Genomic DNA, 19,281 nt, shown 5'->3' with positions numbered 1-19,281 from the left:
CATAATGATATATTCTGCCAGAAAGTATAGTACCTACCTAGACTGGTAAAATCTGGACTGGATTATCTCAGAGAGGCCAAAGTCTCTTTACAACACAGTTTCAGAATTGTGAAAGCTTTATTCTATTTGTAAAAATCCAATAAAGGCAGATTTCACAGTTTTTTTTCATATGTAGACCACTTTAGACAATGCAGGTATAGATAACTGTGCGATTAAAAAATAATAATAAACGAATTTGAAAGTGGGGTGAACACAAACAGGATTTTGAAAAGTGTGTGTGTGGGGGAGGGGGGGTAGTAGTTTGTAGTAATAATGTAACTATTTCAATTACTTAATCAAAATAATGTAACTAATTACATTTGATTACTTTTCTAATTTTCTAATTAATGTTTTCAAGTGTTAAGCCCACCAAAATCTAAGTCCATTTGTTTTTCATGGATACTGACATGATTTATAAAGGAGATCATTTCTTATAAAGCAATATTTATTGAAAACATATTCATTAGTTAATGTAGATTTTGGAATATAGAAAAGTCAAAAATCTGACTGTCGCACCATATAAGCCCATGTGTGCTCCCACATCATGATTTATTTCCAAAATATAAAAAATATTGTCTTCAAATAATTAAAAACAGCAATATATATTCAGGAACATGTTGAATATTAAAAAATTAGGAAAAAACCCTCCCCCTGAGCAAAATCTTAAAGGTCTGACTTTAGATTTAACACCCTTTGTAATCATCAACATTTTCATAAGTAACTGTACACATTTTTTCTCAGTAACTAAAACGGATTACAGTTACATTTATTTTGTAATTAAATTACGTAATGTAACTAGTTACTCCCTAACACTGGAACTAACAAACTCAAATGTTATAAATATGATATAGTTAAATACAAGTGCATGATTCTGTTTGAACTGTGCTGAAAAACAGATACATCATGACACCACGTGTGTATGTAACATCGCCTGACTCATGAATAACAGAAATATCTCACACACAAACCTCCATCAGCTGCACAGAGAAAGTGTGAGTGTGTGTGTGTGTGTGTGTGTTTGCATGTGTGTATGATTGAGAGAGAGAGGGGGAGAGACTCAGAGAGAGGGTGGGCATGTGGGCTACCTATCTCTCTCTCTCTCTCTCTCTCTCTCTCTCTCTCTCTCTCTCTCTCTCTCCTCTCTCAATGTACTTTGTCGTTTTACTAGTATTCACGATAGAGAAGCTGAGCAGAGCTGGAGTAAACTATAGGAGGGACATTGTTCAAATCCAATGAGTGAAAGTAGGACATCATTTGTTCGACTCTTCGTGGGGTTTCTCCTCAGTGCGACAGGTGGGATGCTTTGGCTTATGACTTTCTTTGCTTTTCTATAGAAGACCAAGAAATAATAATCTATGGGGCTACTGCATGTAATATAATGTATGTATAATGCTAATGTATATGTGTGCCATGTCATGTATTTCCTACACATGGCTAAATTATCAACCAAGAGCTCTCTGAAATACACTGCATGGTAATGAAAATAGTGTATGAGGTAACCATACCAAAGGAGCTCATTAGCATTAATATTAGGATAGCAGAGTGAAAGTGTTACGTGTCATTTAGATGCAGAACTCCGTTTTAACCACAAGGGAGCAGTGTCATGTGGTGGTATATGCACTATGCGCTGCTCCCATTAAAAAAATACAAAAAAAACCCAACATTTATCCAAAGCTGTTATTGAAGATTCTTGTGTTTGTGTCTTAGACTGAAGCGATGTTTACACTGACACTGAAATCCTTCAATAAATGTGATCAAGAGAACAATAAAAAACGATTGGTCATCAAAATTAACTGTCTAGTCAAATTATCAAGATTCTTCTCAAGACAATCCCCTAGAAAAACGTTTAGTCTACATATATTAGTCTCACTTTTAAACTATACACTATATTTGTATGAACATTTAGATTGTGATAACAACAAAACAAAAACATTATTGCTAAGGCTTCTAAAATGTCTATCCTCCCACTCCGGGGGATCTGATTTGATCGCTTTGCTGGGTAAACAACATAAATACTTTTTTTTATTTTTTATGGTGTGTAATTAAATAAAGCCGGTCAAGAGTGTTTGAAACCCGTTTTGTTAATCTGATATTTACTTTGCCCGCTTTTGATTATTATACAGATTGAATGTTTGTCGATGGTTTTGTGAATAAAGTTTTCTTTTTAAGTTAAAATTATGATGCCATGTTTACATTGATGTATAAAGAGAACCACATGTTAAGGGAGGAAATTAAAGGTTTTGTGGCTAGTCGGGATAAGTTATGTTGTACCATAAATTCAAATGACTGTATTAATTTTCCTATCATACTTCAAGCACTCGCTTTAGGTTATTACAGTTATTTGTCTTTTTCAACATCACTCACTCTCTCTCTCGCACATTTTTTTGTTATCACACGACGTGAAGTCTGGAGTTAAGAATAAGCTTTGCTGACAGGTTTGGCTTTTTGTGGCAACATACCTCTGCTCTGACTAATAGAGTGGCGCCATAATATAAGAGAAAAGGAAATTATAAGGTCAGGTCGTGGTCATTCTTTCAGTCTACAGAGCCCTGAGAGACTTTATTACTGGTAAAGGAATGATGTCATAACACCAAGTTAGTTAACAAGTATAGTTTTCCACCTTTTTGATGCTATAGCCTACCATGGAAGCCCGTTTGCACCAGTTAAAGTTGGTGATGATAAAAAACAAATGCTCATTATAAGCTATGTCAACGTTTTGACTTTGGTCATATTCAAATTAAAAAATGTGATATAAAGTCAGATTTGACTGAGCAGCCTAAACCAAAATGTTGAGGTTGTAGGCTAAGTCAAGATTCTGACTCCCTATTTCATAATTTTGACTTAAGTAAAAAGTGTTTTACCCAGGAATTTTGATTTATCTCATAGTTTTGCATCAACAAATTAAAACAATTGGCTTTTTCTCTGTATTTTTAATCTATTCCTCATAACTTTGACTTTTGTCATGTATTTTGGTTTAGCACGCCAAATTTAGACTTTTTCCTCGTAATTTTTGCTTTTTATCTCATAATCTTAATTTTTGTCATACCATTTTAATAGTCACAACTAACTTGAAATATAGAAATTGGCTATAATACTTAGTTCCATTGAATAAGAAATATAGTCTGTTGGTGAATACTTTAAAGACCCTCTTCAACTCATTGACACATTAGGAAATTACCACATTAGCCTAGGCCATGAAGGGTTTTACATAGTAGGCCCATTGCTTATCTGCAACAAGGATGAATAACTAATCTTTTCTCCAACTCTTTAGCCATAATTACAGCTTTAATGACAAACAGCGGGCAATCACTCAAAACCCACATGGGGGTTTGATAAATGCCCTCCTTATCTGTCAATAGATAACAGGCTAACTTTGCATTGAAATGTTTCTCTCTGGGAAATTATACAAGTATGACACATGTTCATAAACTGCTATGCTCTGTAGGTACCTGTTGTCCCATTGAGTTGAGCCCCCCCAGGGTTGTGGTGCGATATGGAGACCCAGTCTCAGCCAACTGCAACACAACAGAAAGCGAGCATGGTGGAATGGGCTGGGAGGCTTCACAGGGAGGCATACGTACTGAGAAGGACAGGCATTTACGCTGGAGTTTGGAGAATCTCACAGAATGGTCCATGTCACCCATATGCTTCATCAACCCACACGAAGAATTTTCTAAATGGGAACAGTGCTCCATGAAACTAGAAGTTGTTCTATACAGTAAGTCTGGCCTATTTTTTCATGTAACAGAATGATGCCAAGACTGTGTCTCATAACCTCTACTTCATCTCCAGGATTCCCAGAGTCCATCAGAATCGAGTCCAGTGGTTCTATGCGAGACGGGAGGGAATACACTTTAACATGTGACGTCGGCTCGGTAGCACCGGTAAAATATCTCACTGTGAGGTGGTACAAAGGAGATACAATCATCAATACAACAACTTTTGACAATCCAAGTAAGGAACCAGTGGAACAGCGCTCTGTCTTCAGCTTAATACCTACTAGACAAGATAAAGGAGTCAAGTTCAGATGTGAGGCACATTTGGACCTGGGGCCAGAAGGGCCACAACTCTCTGTGTTTTCAAACGAGATTACTGATGACTTTCTTTGTAAGTATATCATCTGTACTTAAATAATTCTCTGGATGGGAGGTTTAAACATATTTAGGTTATTTAAGGCCTTTAAGATGGCCAATTTCAATCTTTGTTGTGTCGAAGTCTGAATTAAAAAAATTACATTTTACTATATTGTGGTGCTAGTTTTTAAGGGAGTGCGGCTGTAATTTCTCAACAAGACCAAATAGTATACTACATACCTAAAAGGGGAAAGCACCAATACTTCAGCCAGTTCTCATGTCTCATTTGTGTCTTAGCTGCTTTTCATCTCATAAACAAAAGTAACATTTTTGTCTTTGCCTCTGTTTAGTTGGACCAGATATTCAATGTTCTCTTCCGGAGTTATTCGAGGGGGACATTTTGGATACCCTCTGCTCTGTGACAGGAAATCCTCCCCCTATTGTCTACTGGCTGAAAAATGGAGAGCCCCTAGAACCGAACTACACTATGAGCAGGGAAAAAGCAGGGTTGTACACCATCAAAGCTGAGGGCTATGTTGAAGGCACACGCGACATCGAGGTCTTTGTGATATGTAAGTATCTTCAATCTCTACAGTAAAACATGAGCACAACCCGATTGAGCATTAAAATAAGAAAACCTTTTGTTTTACTGAGGTGGAGCCATGCAAACATTCAATATCTGACATGAAGATATAACAGATGTATTAATTTCTTTACAGATGGACCAGAGTTGACGTGTCCAAGCAATTACACCGCACAGGAGTACGCTCCTTATAACCTCACCTGCACTGTTAAAGGGTATCCTGAACCTCAGATGATCTGGTACAAAGATGGGGACGAGGTGAAACTCCCAGACTACTTCAGAAGAAATGATGCAGGGCAGTACTTGATCAATGCTTCTAACATCCACTCAAGTGACACTCAAACAGTGGAGCTTGTCATCAAATGTGAGTTATTTTGATGAAAATCCTGAAGATACCACTGAAAGCATGCAATATGTTTGACAGGTGCCCTTGTTTTTGCCCTGACTAGACCCACCGTCACAGATACTTGAGCTCGAAGACTCTGAAGTCGAGGTTGGTTCTGATGTGTGGCTCAAGTGCTCCTCCATGGGCAACCCACGACCAACCTATTCATGGTCATATTACCAGACTGACAATGTGAAGGACTTAAATGATGATGGAGTGTCACGTTTGGAAATCCAAAGTGCTACTGCATACAACATCGGCTCCTACACTTGTCAGGCCTCGAATGAGATAGGAAATGTCTCTAAAACTGTCAGAATCACAGTAAAAGGTAAGGTTAATGTAGTGTATCTACTCCTTTACACCAACATACAGTACTTTAATGTATATATATTTAATTGTTTATCATTGGTAGCCTGCTTATTATATTATCATGTATAATCAAATACAGCGAGATAGAGATAGAGTGCTTTTGAAAATGACCATACTCCTAATATTCAAGTGTATTTATGATGAAATGTATACTGTTAAATAGCTTTTGACCTCTTAAAATGAGCTTGTCTACATCAAATTCTCATCAATGGTCACATATGTCTACCAAAGAGTGATTTTCCCTTAGAGTTGCAATAAATGATATTAAGCCTCACTAGTCTAAAAACATTTGAGGTGACAAATAGGCAATGCAGCTGTCTGTTTGGGGACCACTTTAATTTTTCCTCCAAAATGTATCGAGTAAACAACACGCACATTTGTTGTGGTCTGAGATGCTGGCGCTATAGTGCGACATCTAGTGGCTGAATGTTGTGTATTGCAACTATAAAACATCTCTTTTTTATGAAGTTGTGGAATACAATTAGTGTATACTTGCACTTAAATATTTATACAGCTTAACATTTATTTGTCAGCTTGCTAAGTAACTTTGCTGATTTATTTATTTATTTTACATACATACAAAACATAGTTTATACAATATGGGGCATTGATATAGATTAAACACCTTAAAAAAGTAGTTAACAGTAGCTTCACCTCAACAGCTACAGTATGAAAAGGGGAGGCACATATCAGACACAAATGATTGCTCTATGGGTATGTTATATAAGGGGAGGCTCAGTGAATGGAAGTGAGAAAATATTACACAATTATTACTAACTCCACCAACTCCATAACTAACCATAGAGTAGCCTAAAAGTGTGTAATAGGTTACAGATTACTAGTTACCCTATTTACAATGTAATAAGTAATGTAACTATTTCAATTACTTAATCAAATGAATGTGACTTATTACATTTGATAACTTTTTGATTAATTTTCTGATTTTCTAACCAATGTTTTCAACTGTTAGGGTAAGTGTGCCCTTTATGCCAACCACAATCTAAGTTCAGGTGTTTTTCATGGATACTCACATGATTTATAAGGGAGATCATTTCTTATAAAGCAAGATTTATCTCTCATTTAAAAATGTATTCATTAGTTCATGTAGATTTTTGAAAATAAAATAAAGATATTTTATGAAAAAAGTCAAAAGTCTGGCATGGCTTAATTGGTACTGTGACACCATTTAAGTCCATGTGTGTCCAAAATAAGGTCCATGTCATGATTTATTACAAAATTAAATGATGTAACCCCCTTTGTAATCATCAACAACACACTGTAATTAATTACTGTAACGGATTACAGTTACATTAATTTTGTAATTACATTACGTAACAACGTTACATCTAACTAGTTACTCCCCAACAAATGTGTGTCAAAATGCTATAACAAGTAGCTACTGGTACTGGTTGGATCCTTCCAACTTGCTACATTTATAGAGCCAGTGTGTGTGTGTGTGTGTGCCCGCTGCCAAGTGTGTGTGTGTGTGTGGGGGGGGGGGGGCTTTTTTCCCAGCTTCCTCTCCTGCGATGTGGAGCTGGAAGTTGGGCAGTGCATGTAGCCGTACTTTAGCTTAGCCTTCTCCCAAAAAGTCAACAAGTCTCCGCTGGCTCGACCCATGCAGCGGAGCGGAAGCCACGGAAACACCAGAGCCGCTCAGTGTAACGGGAAGAGAGGCGACAGCTGTTGGGAAAAGCCGCTGAAACTTTAACCCAATGGAGAGTTTAAACCCACTTCGTCTCATTTCAGCCCTTTTGACTTTAGAGTTGCTGTTGCTGTTTAACGGGACACAGTCGAGTAAGTTTAACAGGCGTCATATTTGCTTGTCTGTCTAGATTAAAATGGCTCGTTTAGGGCTTATATTGTGTTATATTTTTGTTTTGGCCTATTTATACAGCCTGCTGACTGATGACGAGCAAACTAAAAACAACTCAGTGGTGTTTTAAGAGCTTTAGAAGAGACAGGAAAGTCACATGCTTGTTAAAATGTTACGTTGCCTATACTTTTAATAGGCATTGTGAGGTGAAGTGAGTGAGTGTATGAAATCTTAGTTGAAATCACGACAAATACTTCTATGGTTTAAGGTGTGTCTGGTAATTATAGTGACATTTGTTGTATTTTTTGTAGTCCATCTAATACTTTAAAACCACCCTTTCCTACCCAGTGGACACTGGAGTTTCATATAATACAATATATTTCTAAATTAGGGTTGTTGTGCATTATAATAAAGGCTTGGTAAAATGTGACGCATTTTACTGAGATGTGTAAATTGCAGTAAGGTCCAGCACAAAGGCCGGTGGGCAGTAAGTGCAGACTTTCCTATAGGAGGAGTATCCTTCCTCAACCTTTTCCTGTTGGCTCTTGATACTCAGCTTTTGTGTTCCAGATATGCAGCTTCACTCCACGTCTGGAGTAAAGGAAGGGGAAATAATTTGTCAAGATAACAGATTTGTATTGACTGGAACGTTTCTCCTCCTTTAATCTGCATTCCACAGGTGCCGAACAAGTATGCCCAATTGAAATAACTCCAAAGAGATTGCTGATACCATACAGCAGCAATACCAAGAATGTAACATGCACACCAGCATCTGCCAACAAGAATTTCAAAGCATTATACTGGCACGGCGTCAATACCACAGGCGCAACTTGGCAAGTTGACACCCATAAAGACTGGGACCTGATACCTGTCTGTAATGCAACATTTGATGGAATAGGGACATGCAGTAAACGCTTTGACTTCATCCTCTACAGTATGTATTGAGAAATTGTTTTGTACTCATCTAAAAAGGCATTTCAGATTGTGTAACTACTCTGAATCATTGACTCCAAGTAAATTTCCTCCACAGAAACACCAGACAGTGTCTCCATCCATCGTGTGGACAACAGCAGCTCAAAGGAGGATGAAATCCTCCAGCTGCGATGTGATATTTCCAACGTTGCGCCTTATCAAAATCTCATTGTGCGGTGGTACCACGGGAATAAAACCATTAATTCTTCGAGCAACGGTAGGGAATCTCTGTCAAGTGAGGTTTTTGTGAGGCTGGGTAGTCCAACTTTCAGTGAAAAGCAATGGGACAGTTTATGGCCGAACAGATAGTGAATTGTATTTTAATCCATGTAATCTGAAGTCAAAACTGCTCCACTGTCATCGTAAATAGAAGAAATTTATGAATTTCTGATGCAAAACACTAGGCTGTATCTTCCTGTTTGTCAAAATGTTCTTTTATCTATCAGGCTCAAAGGAAGTGAGTGGCTGCCCGCCTGAAAACAGCACAAATTGTGACATCAGGACCCCGGTAAATGTATCATATACCATCAATATCACCATGAAGAGAAAACTCAACGAAGCAGAGTTCAAATGTCAGGCACAGTTGAACCTGGGACCAGAGGGACCACAGCATCCTTACAAGGAGTCCAGTCCTCTCAACATTACTGTCTATTGTAAGATATCATTCCCCTTCTACATTTTGTGAAACAGCAGGATAAATACTGATAAATACTAAAAAAATACTGAATACTACTCTGTCTGCCTTTATTTATCCACAGCTAAGCCGGTCATTAATGACACAAAGCTCGAGAATAAAATCCCTTTGTTCAGTGGTTATCCTGGGGAGCTTGTTTGTGAAGCTGACGGACACCCAACTCCAAAGATCCAGTGGCATTACAATGACAAATATTTCCAATTTGGAGGCAAAATCAATGTTACGGAGCAAGGCACCTACATCTGCAACGCCACTAACTCTGTCGGTTCTGCAACCCATGAGGTCAAAGTGATTTTAAAAGGTAGTTACACTCAGCGCCTAAACTGTATTGTATTGTATGTTCTGGCCTTTTGCACCTCTGACTAGGGCTGTGCGATATGACGAAACGTATTGTGTGACGAGAGAAAAAGGTCTGTCATTTTATACTCTTTTATCTCGTTTATTTCGTTGTTATGCAAATCACAATCTTTACAGCAATATTTTTTTGTCATTTGGAGTCAGTCCATCTTTTGCATGAATAACATTGATATATGATTGTTCTTGGCTTTTTACTTGTGAAGCCTTTATTGGAGTAATGTAACAAGTTTAGTTGTCGTCAACTCTCAAACTCTTCACTGCTGTCTGTCTCTCTGCTACTGCACACACAGAGGGCTCAGCCCCACCCATGCTGAAAAAGAGAAGCAGCGAGACAGCAACTATAAATGACATTGTAACAATAGAGACCGTCTTTATTTGATATATTTACCAAATATATGTGCACTTGTTTAATTTGAGCTTAGGGGGGTGAGAGTCTCTGCTGCATTTTGCTGTAATTTATGATCATGCTGCTCTTCTCTGCTATATGGTCCACAGCGGGAGGGGCAGAGACGGTGAACCAGGTGAAGTACTCAAGTTGACGAGAGCTAACAATCGTTATGTTACTGTACGTGCATCACAAGCTTTAAAAGTAAAAAGTCAAGAAGAGTAATTTGATTAAAACTACGCAAAGGATGGACACACAATGAGGAGGGGGCACGGACCAACTCTTTATTCAGTTCATTAAGATATGCTATATCGGACCCTTATCGGGATATAAAATGACTTCTATCGGGATATGAGATTTTGGTCATATCTCCCAGCCCTACCTATGACTAAACAAATATATAATAGTTATTTTCACTAGTCGTAAAATCTGATCTCTAGAAGTATATTTATGATATGATATGATTTATTTTATGGATTGCAGATACAAAAACAAAAATCCGAGGGACAATATGTTAAAATGAAAACACTTATTTCTAACATAGTCCCAAGTTTTGTCGCCATTCAATGTGTACTACACTCTGCTCCCTTATATACACGATATATAAGGTTTGTCATGATGTTTCAAAGTTTCATTTGAATCGAGGTTCAACCATTTCATTTTCCCCAACAATTTCTCCTTTTCTGCATATAAATCAATAGAAAACGGTCAGTAGAGCAAAATAGATGTAAAACATTATGGACTTTAAATATAGGCTGAGCAAAAGACAATCAGCTTCAACCAGGACTCTATCCAGCCATGTACACCTATTTAGAAATGGCAGCGCTTGATTTCTCTGAGCAAAGCGATACAATACTGCGATTGTACTGAGACAGAAAAAAAAGGCATAAGGAGTTTGGAGTTTTGGGTAAGTTTTATTGAAAAGGATTAGCTTCTTTTTATATACTGACATGTTTTCTGTTTTCATGCGATATAATCATTTTTCACAGCACTCATACAAATAGCTTCTTTCCATCTGAGCATGAGGTTAAATGTTAATATATAGAGAGTAGATAATTAGCATCCTTTTCATCATTTTCATCTGTGCACCCATATGGTAAAATACATTTTCATTGATCTTCTCGTGGTAGAAAATGATAAACAGCTGCAATGTGCGTAGTAAATGTTGACTGTAGATGTAGTGTTTAAATGATCTGCTGCATGCCAGAAATGGAAAGACTTGTGTGTAAAACAGGTTATTATTTACATATTTAAACAATAATGAGTGATCTGTTTGATTTTTTTGTTTTTATTTACAGAGGACTACCTGCCCCTCATAGCTGGATTTGTGGCTGTCACAGTAGTGATCATCTCCGTCATCTTCCTCTTCATTTACTCCATCTACTACAAGAATACCAAGATGCGCCGCTACAGCCTTAAAAACCCAAGACTTAGCACCCACAACGGCAACGTTGCTCACAATGGTTGGGACATGCAATTTCCTATGACGAAACTGTCATAGCAGCACATCTGTTAACCACTCTGAATGAGCTTCATATCAGCGCGACCAGAATTAACAGTGGCTAAAAGGCTGAATACCACTCAGTCAGCTTACTCACACTGGACTCTTTGGAAATCTGTTTTTCTCACATCTGTTCCCCACAGATAATAGTTTTTTTTACCCTTTATGGACTAATCTAATTTTTTTTAAATTAGCAATGTGGCATGAGATGTTCAATTGAATATTTACTACTGGATTCGACCTGTTTTTGACTGGACAGGAAGAAGAGGAAGAGGAAGGACTCAAAATTTGGCTCTGAGCTGATGAATTGTTAAGATATGAAGAAAAATACCAAAACAGTATCTCTTATTATTTTTAATAAGAACAAAGGGAATTTAATATGATTATTAATGTTTTTGTTGCATTTGTTTTATTATTGTTTTTTCTGCCCCTATAACTTGCACTCAAACTTAGATCTATGTATGCAATCATACAGATTTAAGTTTGTGTCAAAGTGACACAGTATTACCCTGAGACTGCTGGAGTTTAAAAAGTCACACCAACAGGAAATGCACTACGTGCTTATTTAGGTGTGACACTGAATCTGTGAAAACGAAACAAACCAGCTGTGGTTATTGGTGAACACTATTGTTTTTGATCACTGTCCCTTCACTTTTCTTTGTAAGCCACTCTGCACTTGTTTCCCTCTGTGCCATGCTGTGTCAGGCTCTCAGTTTATGGGGGGCATTGTTTTATCTGCGCGGTTGTATGCTTTTCTATGAATGTCTGCATTAGAACTGTTTATTCAGTATAATTTTTTATGTAAATGTAAAGCCTTGTATTTTTTTGTGAGGAACCATGAGGATAGCACAATTTGGTATTGAAAATTGGACTGCATACAAGGATGTAAATGTTGCAAATGTTAGAGCAGTTAGTGGGGCTGAAGTCCTATTTCAGATAATTGGGGACATGAAGACGTTCAAATGTATATGTGAATACTGCTGTAAATATTTATGACAGGTGTAAAACAATATTTTAATATTAAAAATATGGCTTTTTAAACAAATCCCTTTTGTTATTGAATGTGCTTTCCAATTAAGTTAAGTATATAAACAGAAAGGGTAAAAGATTGGGGCACTTTTTAAGAAAACGTGCTGAGTAGGCTACATCTGCCACCTTTGGTCACTGTCATGAGCACAGCTGAAACAATGATGTCAATTAAACCAGACAACCTGAAAAGCCTGAATATATCTGATGTGCATAAGTCGAAGATCAATAACTGATGCTGTTAGTAATAAAAGCTACCATAAAATAGTTTGTATCAGAAGCCACCCAGTTTCTACTTATCAGCTTATACACACCAGGGATAACATATGACAAAGTAGGAAGTAATAGTCTTAACAGTCCCAGAGGAGTAAATACTGGGAATATTCCTGAGAATTGTGAGTCATGGTGGAAACTCCAAACAGGACACAAAAGGCTCAGGATCATTGTGTGTTGATAGACTGTTGTGTTAACTGTAACCAGGGACCAGCAGCTTTGGCAAAATACGTATAAATAATGTTGCCTTCAGCTTCTGTCGGACATAATGCAATCACTCATCAGGTGGGAATTTGGACTTGCGTAAATGCGGGGTTTTTCATGCATTAATCATCAAGGTGGTGGTGTGATCGGGCACATTTCTATAAACATATGTGTGACATGGATCATCTTTTGGCTGTACAAATTAATGTATTTCCGCTGGTTGCTTCGTTCCCCGTCTTTGTGTGGAGATCATGTTAACAGCATATTCAGCTCTTTTGAAAGCGGACCTAAGCGTTTTTAAAATGAACGAACCATTATTTTAAGCCCCGGTTTATTAAGGCCAGCCCACATCTCAGTCACTCCAAAAATGGTCTACACAGAGTAGTGCTGTGACTTACGAGGCGCACGTTAATGCAGCAAGGCACTAGGGCAATTTTATTTTTTTACTTTCTCTAATCTGGTCACCAGGTGAAGTAAACAGGAGCCTACTCTGCGCACAGAAAGAGTCGGAAATAATCTTCACCTGGACCATTTTCTTGTAGCGTGAAAGTGTTGCTGGTTTACTTCGTCGCGAAAATTACCATGCTGTTCTTCATATTCAGTTGCATTATTGCGTTTGCAGGTAAATCTGTTTTCTGTTGTGTTTGTTACCTTTTCATTTTCGTTTTTATTCAGTTTCATTTAGTTTACAGGTACAGTGTCGATTGCTCGGCCTGGCCTACGCCCATTAGTTCATTCATGTTAACTGCTTAAACGTGATGATTTCATTACTGCTTTTTATTTTCGGGCATCTAACTTCAACCACCGCATGTAACCTCTCTGCTCATTCCCCATTGTTTGGGCGCATTGTTGTTTCTCTGCAGTTTAACTTCGGTGCTCCTCCGCTAGTCAGTAGGCTCATATCGCATATGTTTTGGATAAGAGACAAGCTGAACACATGAACTGGATTAGTATGCAATAAGAAAAATATTTCCGGTTTTTCCCACCATAATTTGATATTTACTGAGCAAGTTTACTTGTCGTTTTTTAAATAAATAAATGTTATACTTTATTAATGTGAACATTTGTTGTTTTCACAATTTTGGGGACACACCCAGAAGTGAAGAGGATACACAGGGGACCCACATATTAGAGCTGCAGTGAGCAGTGGTGGACGAAGTATTCAGAACCTTTACTAAAATGAAAGCACAATACTGCAATAAGTAAAATTTCTGCATGAAAATTCCTAAATTAGTAACGTAGCTATTATGAGCTTGATGTGGTTAAAGTATTGCAGTAAAAGTAGGGCTTTGGTCTCTGATTGATTGATTCAAAAATAAAAAAAATAAAAGTTTTGATACACAAATCTGTTTTCAGTTATTGGACCTTGGGCTCTACCTCACAAGTGATCAACATTTTTCACTATTTTCTGATATTTAATGGAGCAACAAGAGGAAATAATTAGTTAGTTGCTGCCCTACCGCAGTGTTCCAAGTCTGTTTCATATCATTCGTATCTGGGAGATCAGGAAGGACACTTCATTAACATGTGGCCTATGTAACCTATTCAAAGTGTCCTATGAGCCACATCTGGGTCAACATCCAGACAATGTAATAACGCTGTTTATAACATTGCTTACATTGCTGCTTGCATTGTATACTATTTAATCTGTGCTATGTGTACTTATAGGAACTGTGAGCCCCCCCTGTCCTCTTCAGATAATTCCTCCCAAAGTTGTGGTGGGATATGGAGACTCCATCGCAGCCAACTGCAGTTGCAACTACAGCTTGGACCAGTTAGAAAACATGGGCTGGGAATCACCAAATGGAGCCGTATCTCCGACAGAGGGGGTCACTTTTCTTCTCTTAAAAGCAAATGCGACAGAGTGGACCATGGAGCCAAAATGTTACACCAATCTTCTTGACGGTGATCAGTGTTTAAAACGTCTTACAGTCACCATTTACAGTAGGTAACCTTTTACTTTATCTGAATGTGTGAAACCAACCACTTGTAGTTTTTGATCATTCAATACCACAGATGTCAGGACATGTCATAGGTTTTATTAAACATTTTGGCACTCTTTTTTACAGAAATGGCAGACAATGTGTCTGTGTCTCCTCAAAGTCAAATGGGCCCCATGGTGGAGGGCAAAACATATCGCATGCAGTGTGACATTGCTAATGTTGCACCAGCAAGGCACCTCTCTGTGTATTGGCACAAACGAAATAAGATAGTCTATACTGAGTCATTTAACAAGGAGTTAAATCAATATCCAGTCAATCTGTCATCTGTCTTCAATCTGACTGCCCAGCGAGATGATAACGCAGCGCAGATCTGGTGCGAGGCAAAGCTGAACTTTGGGTCATCAGGACCAAACCTTCGCTCAATGAAATCAAGGTCACATGGAGTGATCGTATTATGTGAGTTTTTAATGCCCTCTTCTTATAACAATCAGAGAATATGGGGTGTGTTTTGCCTTTCCCTGGTTGTGTTTTAACTGCCTTTATTTTTCTGTCTCTGTCTGTATTTGAATTTCATTCATATCTTCAGACCCACCAACCTTCACCCAACCTGAAAAAGAGACGGTGACTCTTAAAGCTGGTGGTAAAATAGATTTAAATTGCACTGCTAGAGGAAACCCCATGCCATCATGCAGCTGGCATCCCTCAGACCTCATTCTAGAGAACAATGAGAAACAACCAATTTTGACCGTCACCCGCGAAGGAACCTACAACTGCACAGTGTCTAATACACAGGGCACCAACACTAAATATTTCATTGTCACCAGTGCTCCAAGTAAGATTTTTTACTTTTACTAAAGTCATGAAGTTTCTCAGCTTGTTCTACTGTTGTACTACAACTGTTGTCATCTTACATGGTTAATCATTCTATAATTCCTCCATGCTGTTGTCATCTTACATTGTTAATCATTCTATAATTCCTCCATGCTGTTGTTCTCCAGCAGGTAGTCACCCTGGGACCACTGCTGGGATTTTGATAGCTGTGTTCTTTGTTTTCATTTTTATTTTGGGATGTATGGTTTATCACAAACAGAGAAACTCTCCTGTTGCAAGGTCTGAATAGATGAACTCAGAGAGAGAATAACCAAAACTCCCATCTCCCACAGGGGATCACACAGTCCTTGCAGGCCTCCTTGGAGGATTTGGGGCCCTGGCAGTCGTGCTCCTCATTGTCGGGTATTTTACCCTGAAGCCTGACGGCACATTTTCTTTCTGCAATGGACAACCTACCTCATCAGTTATATGAGAAACCCATATGAGGAACTCTTTTTTTTATTCAATCTTGCATGGGTGAAATGAAAATGTTTCTTTTTAATGTTTTTTGTGCTTGGAGAAACATTTTAATTATGTTCTGTTCAATATCCTCAGCTGGTGGGCTGCTGCTCATGTTTGGCCGCTGTTGCTTAATGCATGATAACATCCGCTGTCTTTAAAGCTCTACTAATCATTATTATTATTATTATATGAACCAAAAAAACCCAAAACAGGTTATGCAGGTAATCAGAGAATTTGTGTACATGTACATGGTTGCCTTTTATGCACTTTTACATGCAACAGGTTTATTAATCTGATACACCAACCTTTTGTTTTTGATGTACAGTAGCAGTCAAAAGTTTGGACACACCTTCCCATTCCCGTCAGTGAGAAAGTGTATGTGAGCTTTTAAATGATTCTGTATGTGTCGAAGCAGACTGGCAGTTTAGTAAGAGGACAGACAGAGCAAAGCATGACAGTGTGAACATATCTGGATTTTACAAATAGTCAAATGTTCATCATAGGAAATGGACTCATTTAGTATTCTAGAGGCTACTTGTGTTAATGTCAGATTTCAGTCTGACTTGAAATAGATTCATTTTGAATACGAGGATGCATCTGTGTGTGTAGCTGTATCTCCTTTCATCCTACTATGGTACTGTCACACTGATACTTTCCTGAACTTGTGTCCTGAACATAAACATGTGCAGTTCACACATGTTAAAAGCTGCTTTAAAAAAGTGGTTATGCACATCTGTGGTTAAGGAAAAAATCTAGCAAGGGAAAGTCAGGTTTCTTTAATCCATTACTCCAATTACTTGTACTTGAAAGCTGACTGTAACCCAGTTACTTAAGTGCATGTAAGACACTAACTGAATCAAGTTTGTATTGAATCCAGAGTATCAATATACAACTCTCTACTGAGTTTTTTTTTAGCTTCTTTTAGCTCACACAGGATGGTCTGCATATTTAATGTATGGTTCAATCTGACCTGCTCTCCAGCAGCAGCAAGCAGTTGTTTCTAACAAACAAGGCTAATATAGTCATAAACTCGCTGTATGCGACAACACCTTCTAAATAGAAGACACAGTTTGCACCAACATAATTATTTTTTAATCATTGTTTTGTATACATCATAGACTGCATGTTGGAGACTAAAACAGACCTGAAAGGTCAGGGCACTGGGTTTATCAGCTTGTTGTAGAGTTCTTCTGCCTCCAACAGGCCAAAAGAAAAAGTTAATGCTTTGAGAGTGCCTTTTTGTTGGTCATAGTTACTGATGATATGTCTTTTGAAAAGTATCATTGGGTATGACCTAACAGTACTGATTTAACAGCCATTGTTGCCTTTTTGCTTGCATTATTGCCTTGATGCCTATCCTTTTCTTCTTGTATAAGTAACACAAGAGCTCTAACCCCTTTGCACACTAGATCAAATTTGAAGGCAAAAATGGATTTGCTCCTTCTGATGTATTCAACCACTCAGGTATATTCGTGTGCTTTTTTAAAACCGCATACTTACCAGTCAATAACATAGCTACAGTAAATACTTGAGAGTGCTTTGGTCAGTTATGTTTGTGTGTTTATGTGTTTTTGTGGGATTATTATTGTTAGTATCACTTTTGATGGATGTACTGAGCACAATTTATGCTCATTTTATGATATGTAAAATTGTTTTATATCTGCATTTGTACAGTTTCTGGAATGTTGAATTATTTTTGCACTGAACCACTCAGTTTCTGTGATGTGCCTACGATTTTAGATAAATGCATTCAGATTTTTTTTCATTGAAATTACATGACATATGAGCTACTAAAATCTGTGTTAGGTAAACATTTCATCTGATGTACATGTAAAGGTACAAATAGCTGATTTAATGTTTTGTTATTGTGAATTTAGAATCAAATGAAAAAGGAAAAGTTTGAGTGAGAGACACTTTACAGGGAATTTAACTTAAAATGGTACTCTATTGTGTGCATGCGCAACTCGAGCCCATGAGTTGTTAATTTTTCTGTGTTCTCTGTCAATGACATCCTTAGGCCAAATACTGATTAAGGCAAAGCCAAACCAGTGTCTTTCATTACTGTTTCCCTGACACCTTTTGTCAACCACTTGGACCTCTCTTTCCCTCATTCAATCTGGCTTACATTATAAAGTTCTGAGACCGCCATACTAATTAGCACTGAACCAAGTGAATGTAAAGGAGAGTATTTGTTATCCTGCCTCCTGTCGCCTATATAAAACTTTATTTTTTTTTTCAGAAACTGTGTTCTTTATGTTCAGTCCCTGTTGTTCACACCAAAGGTCTTGCCAGAAAACACTGTTTGTGTATGCTTTGACTGTGTTGCTATAACAACCTGGCAGAGTGGATATTACTCAGTTTGTCTTGCAGTTTAAAAAAAAAAGTTTATTTATAGACACATAAGCTGAACATATTCCTCTGGACAACTTGAAGAAGGAGCAGCATATTCAAATTGAAGCGAGCATGTAATCTGTACATCAAGATTCCCAGCTGTGCTCTCCATAAATATACCCAAAAAAAGCATCCGATTACTTGCTCGCTTGCACTGCAAGTTGTGGTCAGAGTTGATATGCTGTGTAGCATTCTGGTCACAGTATGAGTCCTGCAAGCTACAAGCTGCACAACACCAATACTCCTGCCTGCTGGGATTTCACAAAACATAGAGCAATAGGAGACAAGTATGCAAGCAGAAGTAAAAATAAGCTTTTGTCCACAGCCAGTCATGACTTTATAACAAAAAATGAGATATAATGGGTGGTTTAACAGCATGTAGCTCATGGCCACGCTTTAGGATGAGTGTACTGAAAACCTCAAACTCTTCACTCAATATGATAATTAAGATGAATATGGTTTATCCACATTCAAAGTTATACCAAAGCTTATTCTTTCAGTGTAGTATTATGATTTGAACTTCATTGTGCAGTAAATTGTTGTGATGTTACTATCATAAATATATTGGAGATGTACTAGTGTATAGTGTATACTTCAAAAGTACCAACTAGCCTATGTGTGAACCACATTTTGCTCTGCTTAGACTACAATAAACCGGATAACACAACTGTGGTGTTGCATGTCTTCATTACTTCTGTTGGTACCTTTGCTCTGGGATTTTCCAGGCCCATGATTTCCTGCTGAAAATGGTCAAAGGCTCACTGACCTACAAAGGATTAAGCTGTCTGTTTTTCAGAGGCCTGCCACCTGTTAAATTTCCCTCTTTCCCTTTTACCCCCACCCCCAAAGTCAGCTGGGATGAAAGGGGCCCTTTTGTTCCAACATTGTTCCCTGCAGAGTTGCCAAGCTTGTTCAAGTTGGAATTTTCTTTCCCTGGA

The 19,281-nt window shown here is 37.9% G+C and overlaps 2 protein-coding genes across 2 annotated transcripts; both read left to right on the top strand.

Moving 5' to 3' along the window:
• Window positions 1-1,229: 1,229 nt before the first annotated feature.
• LOC133999650 (hemicentin-2-like) lies at window positions 1,230-12,219 on the top strand. Its single transcript, XM_062438908.1, has 11 exons — window positions 1,230-1,332; window positions 3,485-3,757; window positions 3,832-4,146; window positions 4,463-4,684; window positions 4,832-5,059; window positions 5,145-5,408; window positions 7,945-8,199; window positions 8,296-8,454; window positions 8,684-8,890; window positions 8,996-9,232; window positions 10,972-12,219. The coding sequence occupies exons 1-11, from the start codon at window positions 1,272-1,274 to the stop codon at window positions 11,172-11,174; spliced, it is 2,424 nt and encodes an 807-aa protein (XP_062294892.1). The 5' UTR covers window positions 1,230-1,271; the 3' UTR covers window positions 11,175-12,219.
• Window positions 12,220-13,097: 878 nt separating this feature from the next.
• LOC133999651 (intercellular adhesion molecule 4-like) lies at window positions 13,098-18,996 on the top strand. The gene is made up of 5 exons (XM_062438909.1): window positions 13,098-13,299; window positions 14,346-14,621; window positions 14,747-15,076; window positions 15,207-15,452; window positions 15,784-18,996. Exons 1-5 carry the CDS (start codon window positions 13,260-13,262, stop codon window positions 15,921-15,923), a joined length of 1,032 nt encoding a protein of 343 aa, XP_062294893.1. The 5' UTR covers window positions 13,098-13,259; the 3' UTR covers window positions 15,924-18,996.
• The last annotated feature ends 285 nt before the right edge of the window (window positions 18,997-19,281 follow it).

The sequence above is a fragment of the Scomber scombrus genome, chromosome 18 (genome assembly GCF_963691925.1).
Source record: "Scomber scombrus chromosome 18, fScoSco1.1, whole genome shotgun sequence".
Classification (NCBI taxonomy): Eukaryota; Metazoa; Chordata; class Actinopteri; order Scombriformes; family Scombridae; genus Scomber; species Scomber scombrus.
Note: the sequence above shows the minus strand (reverse complement) of the source record. Positions and strands in the feature narration are given on the sequence as shown.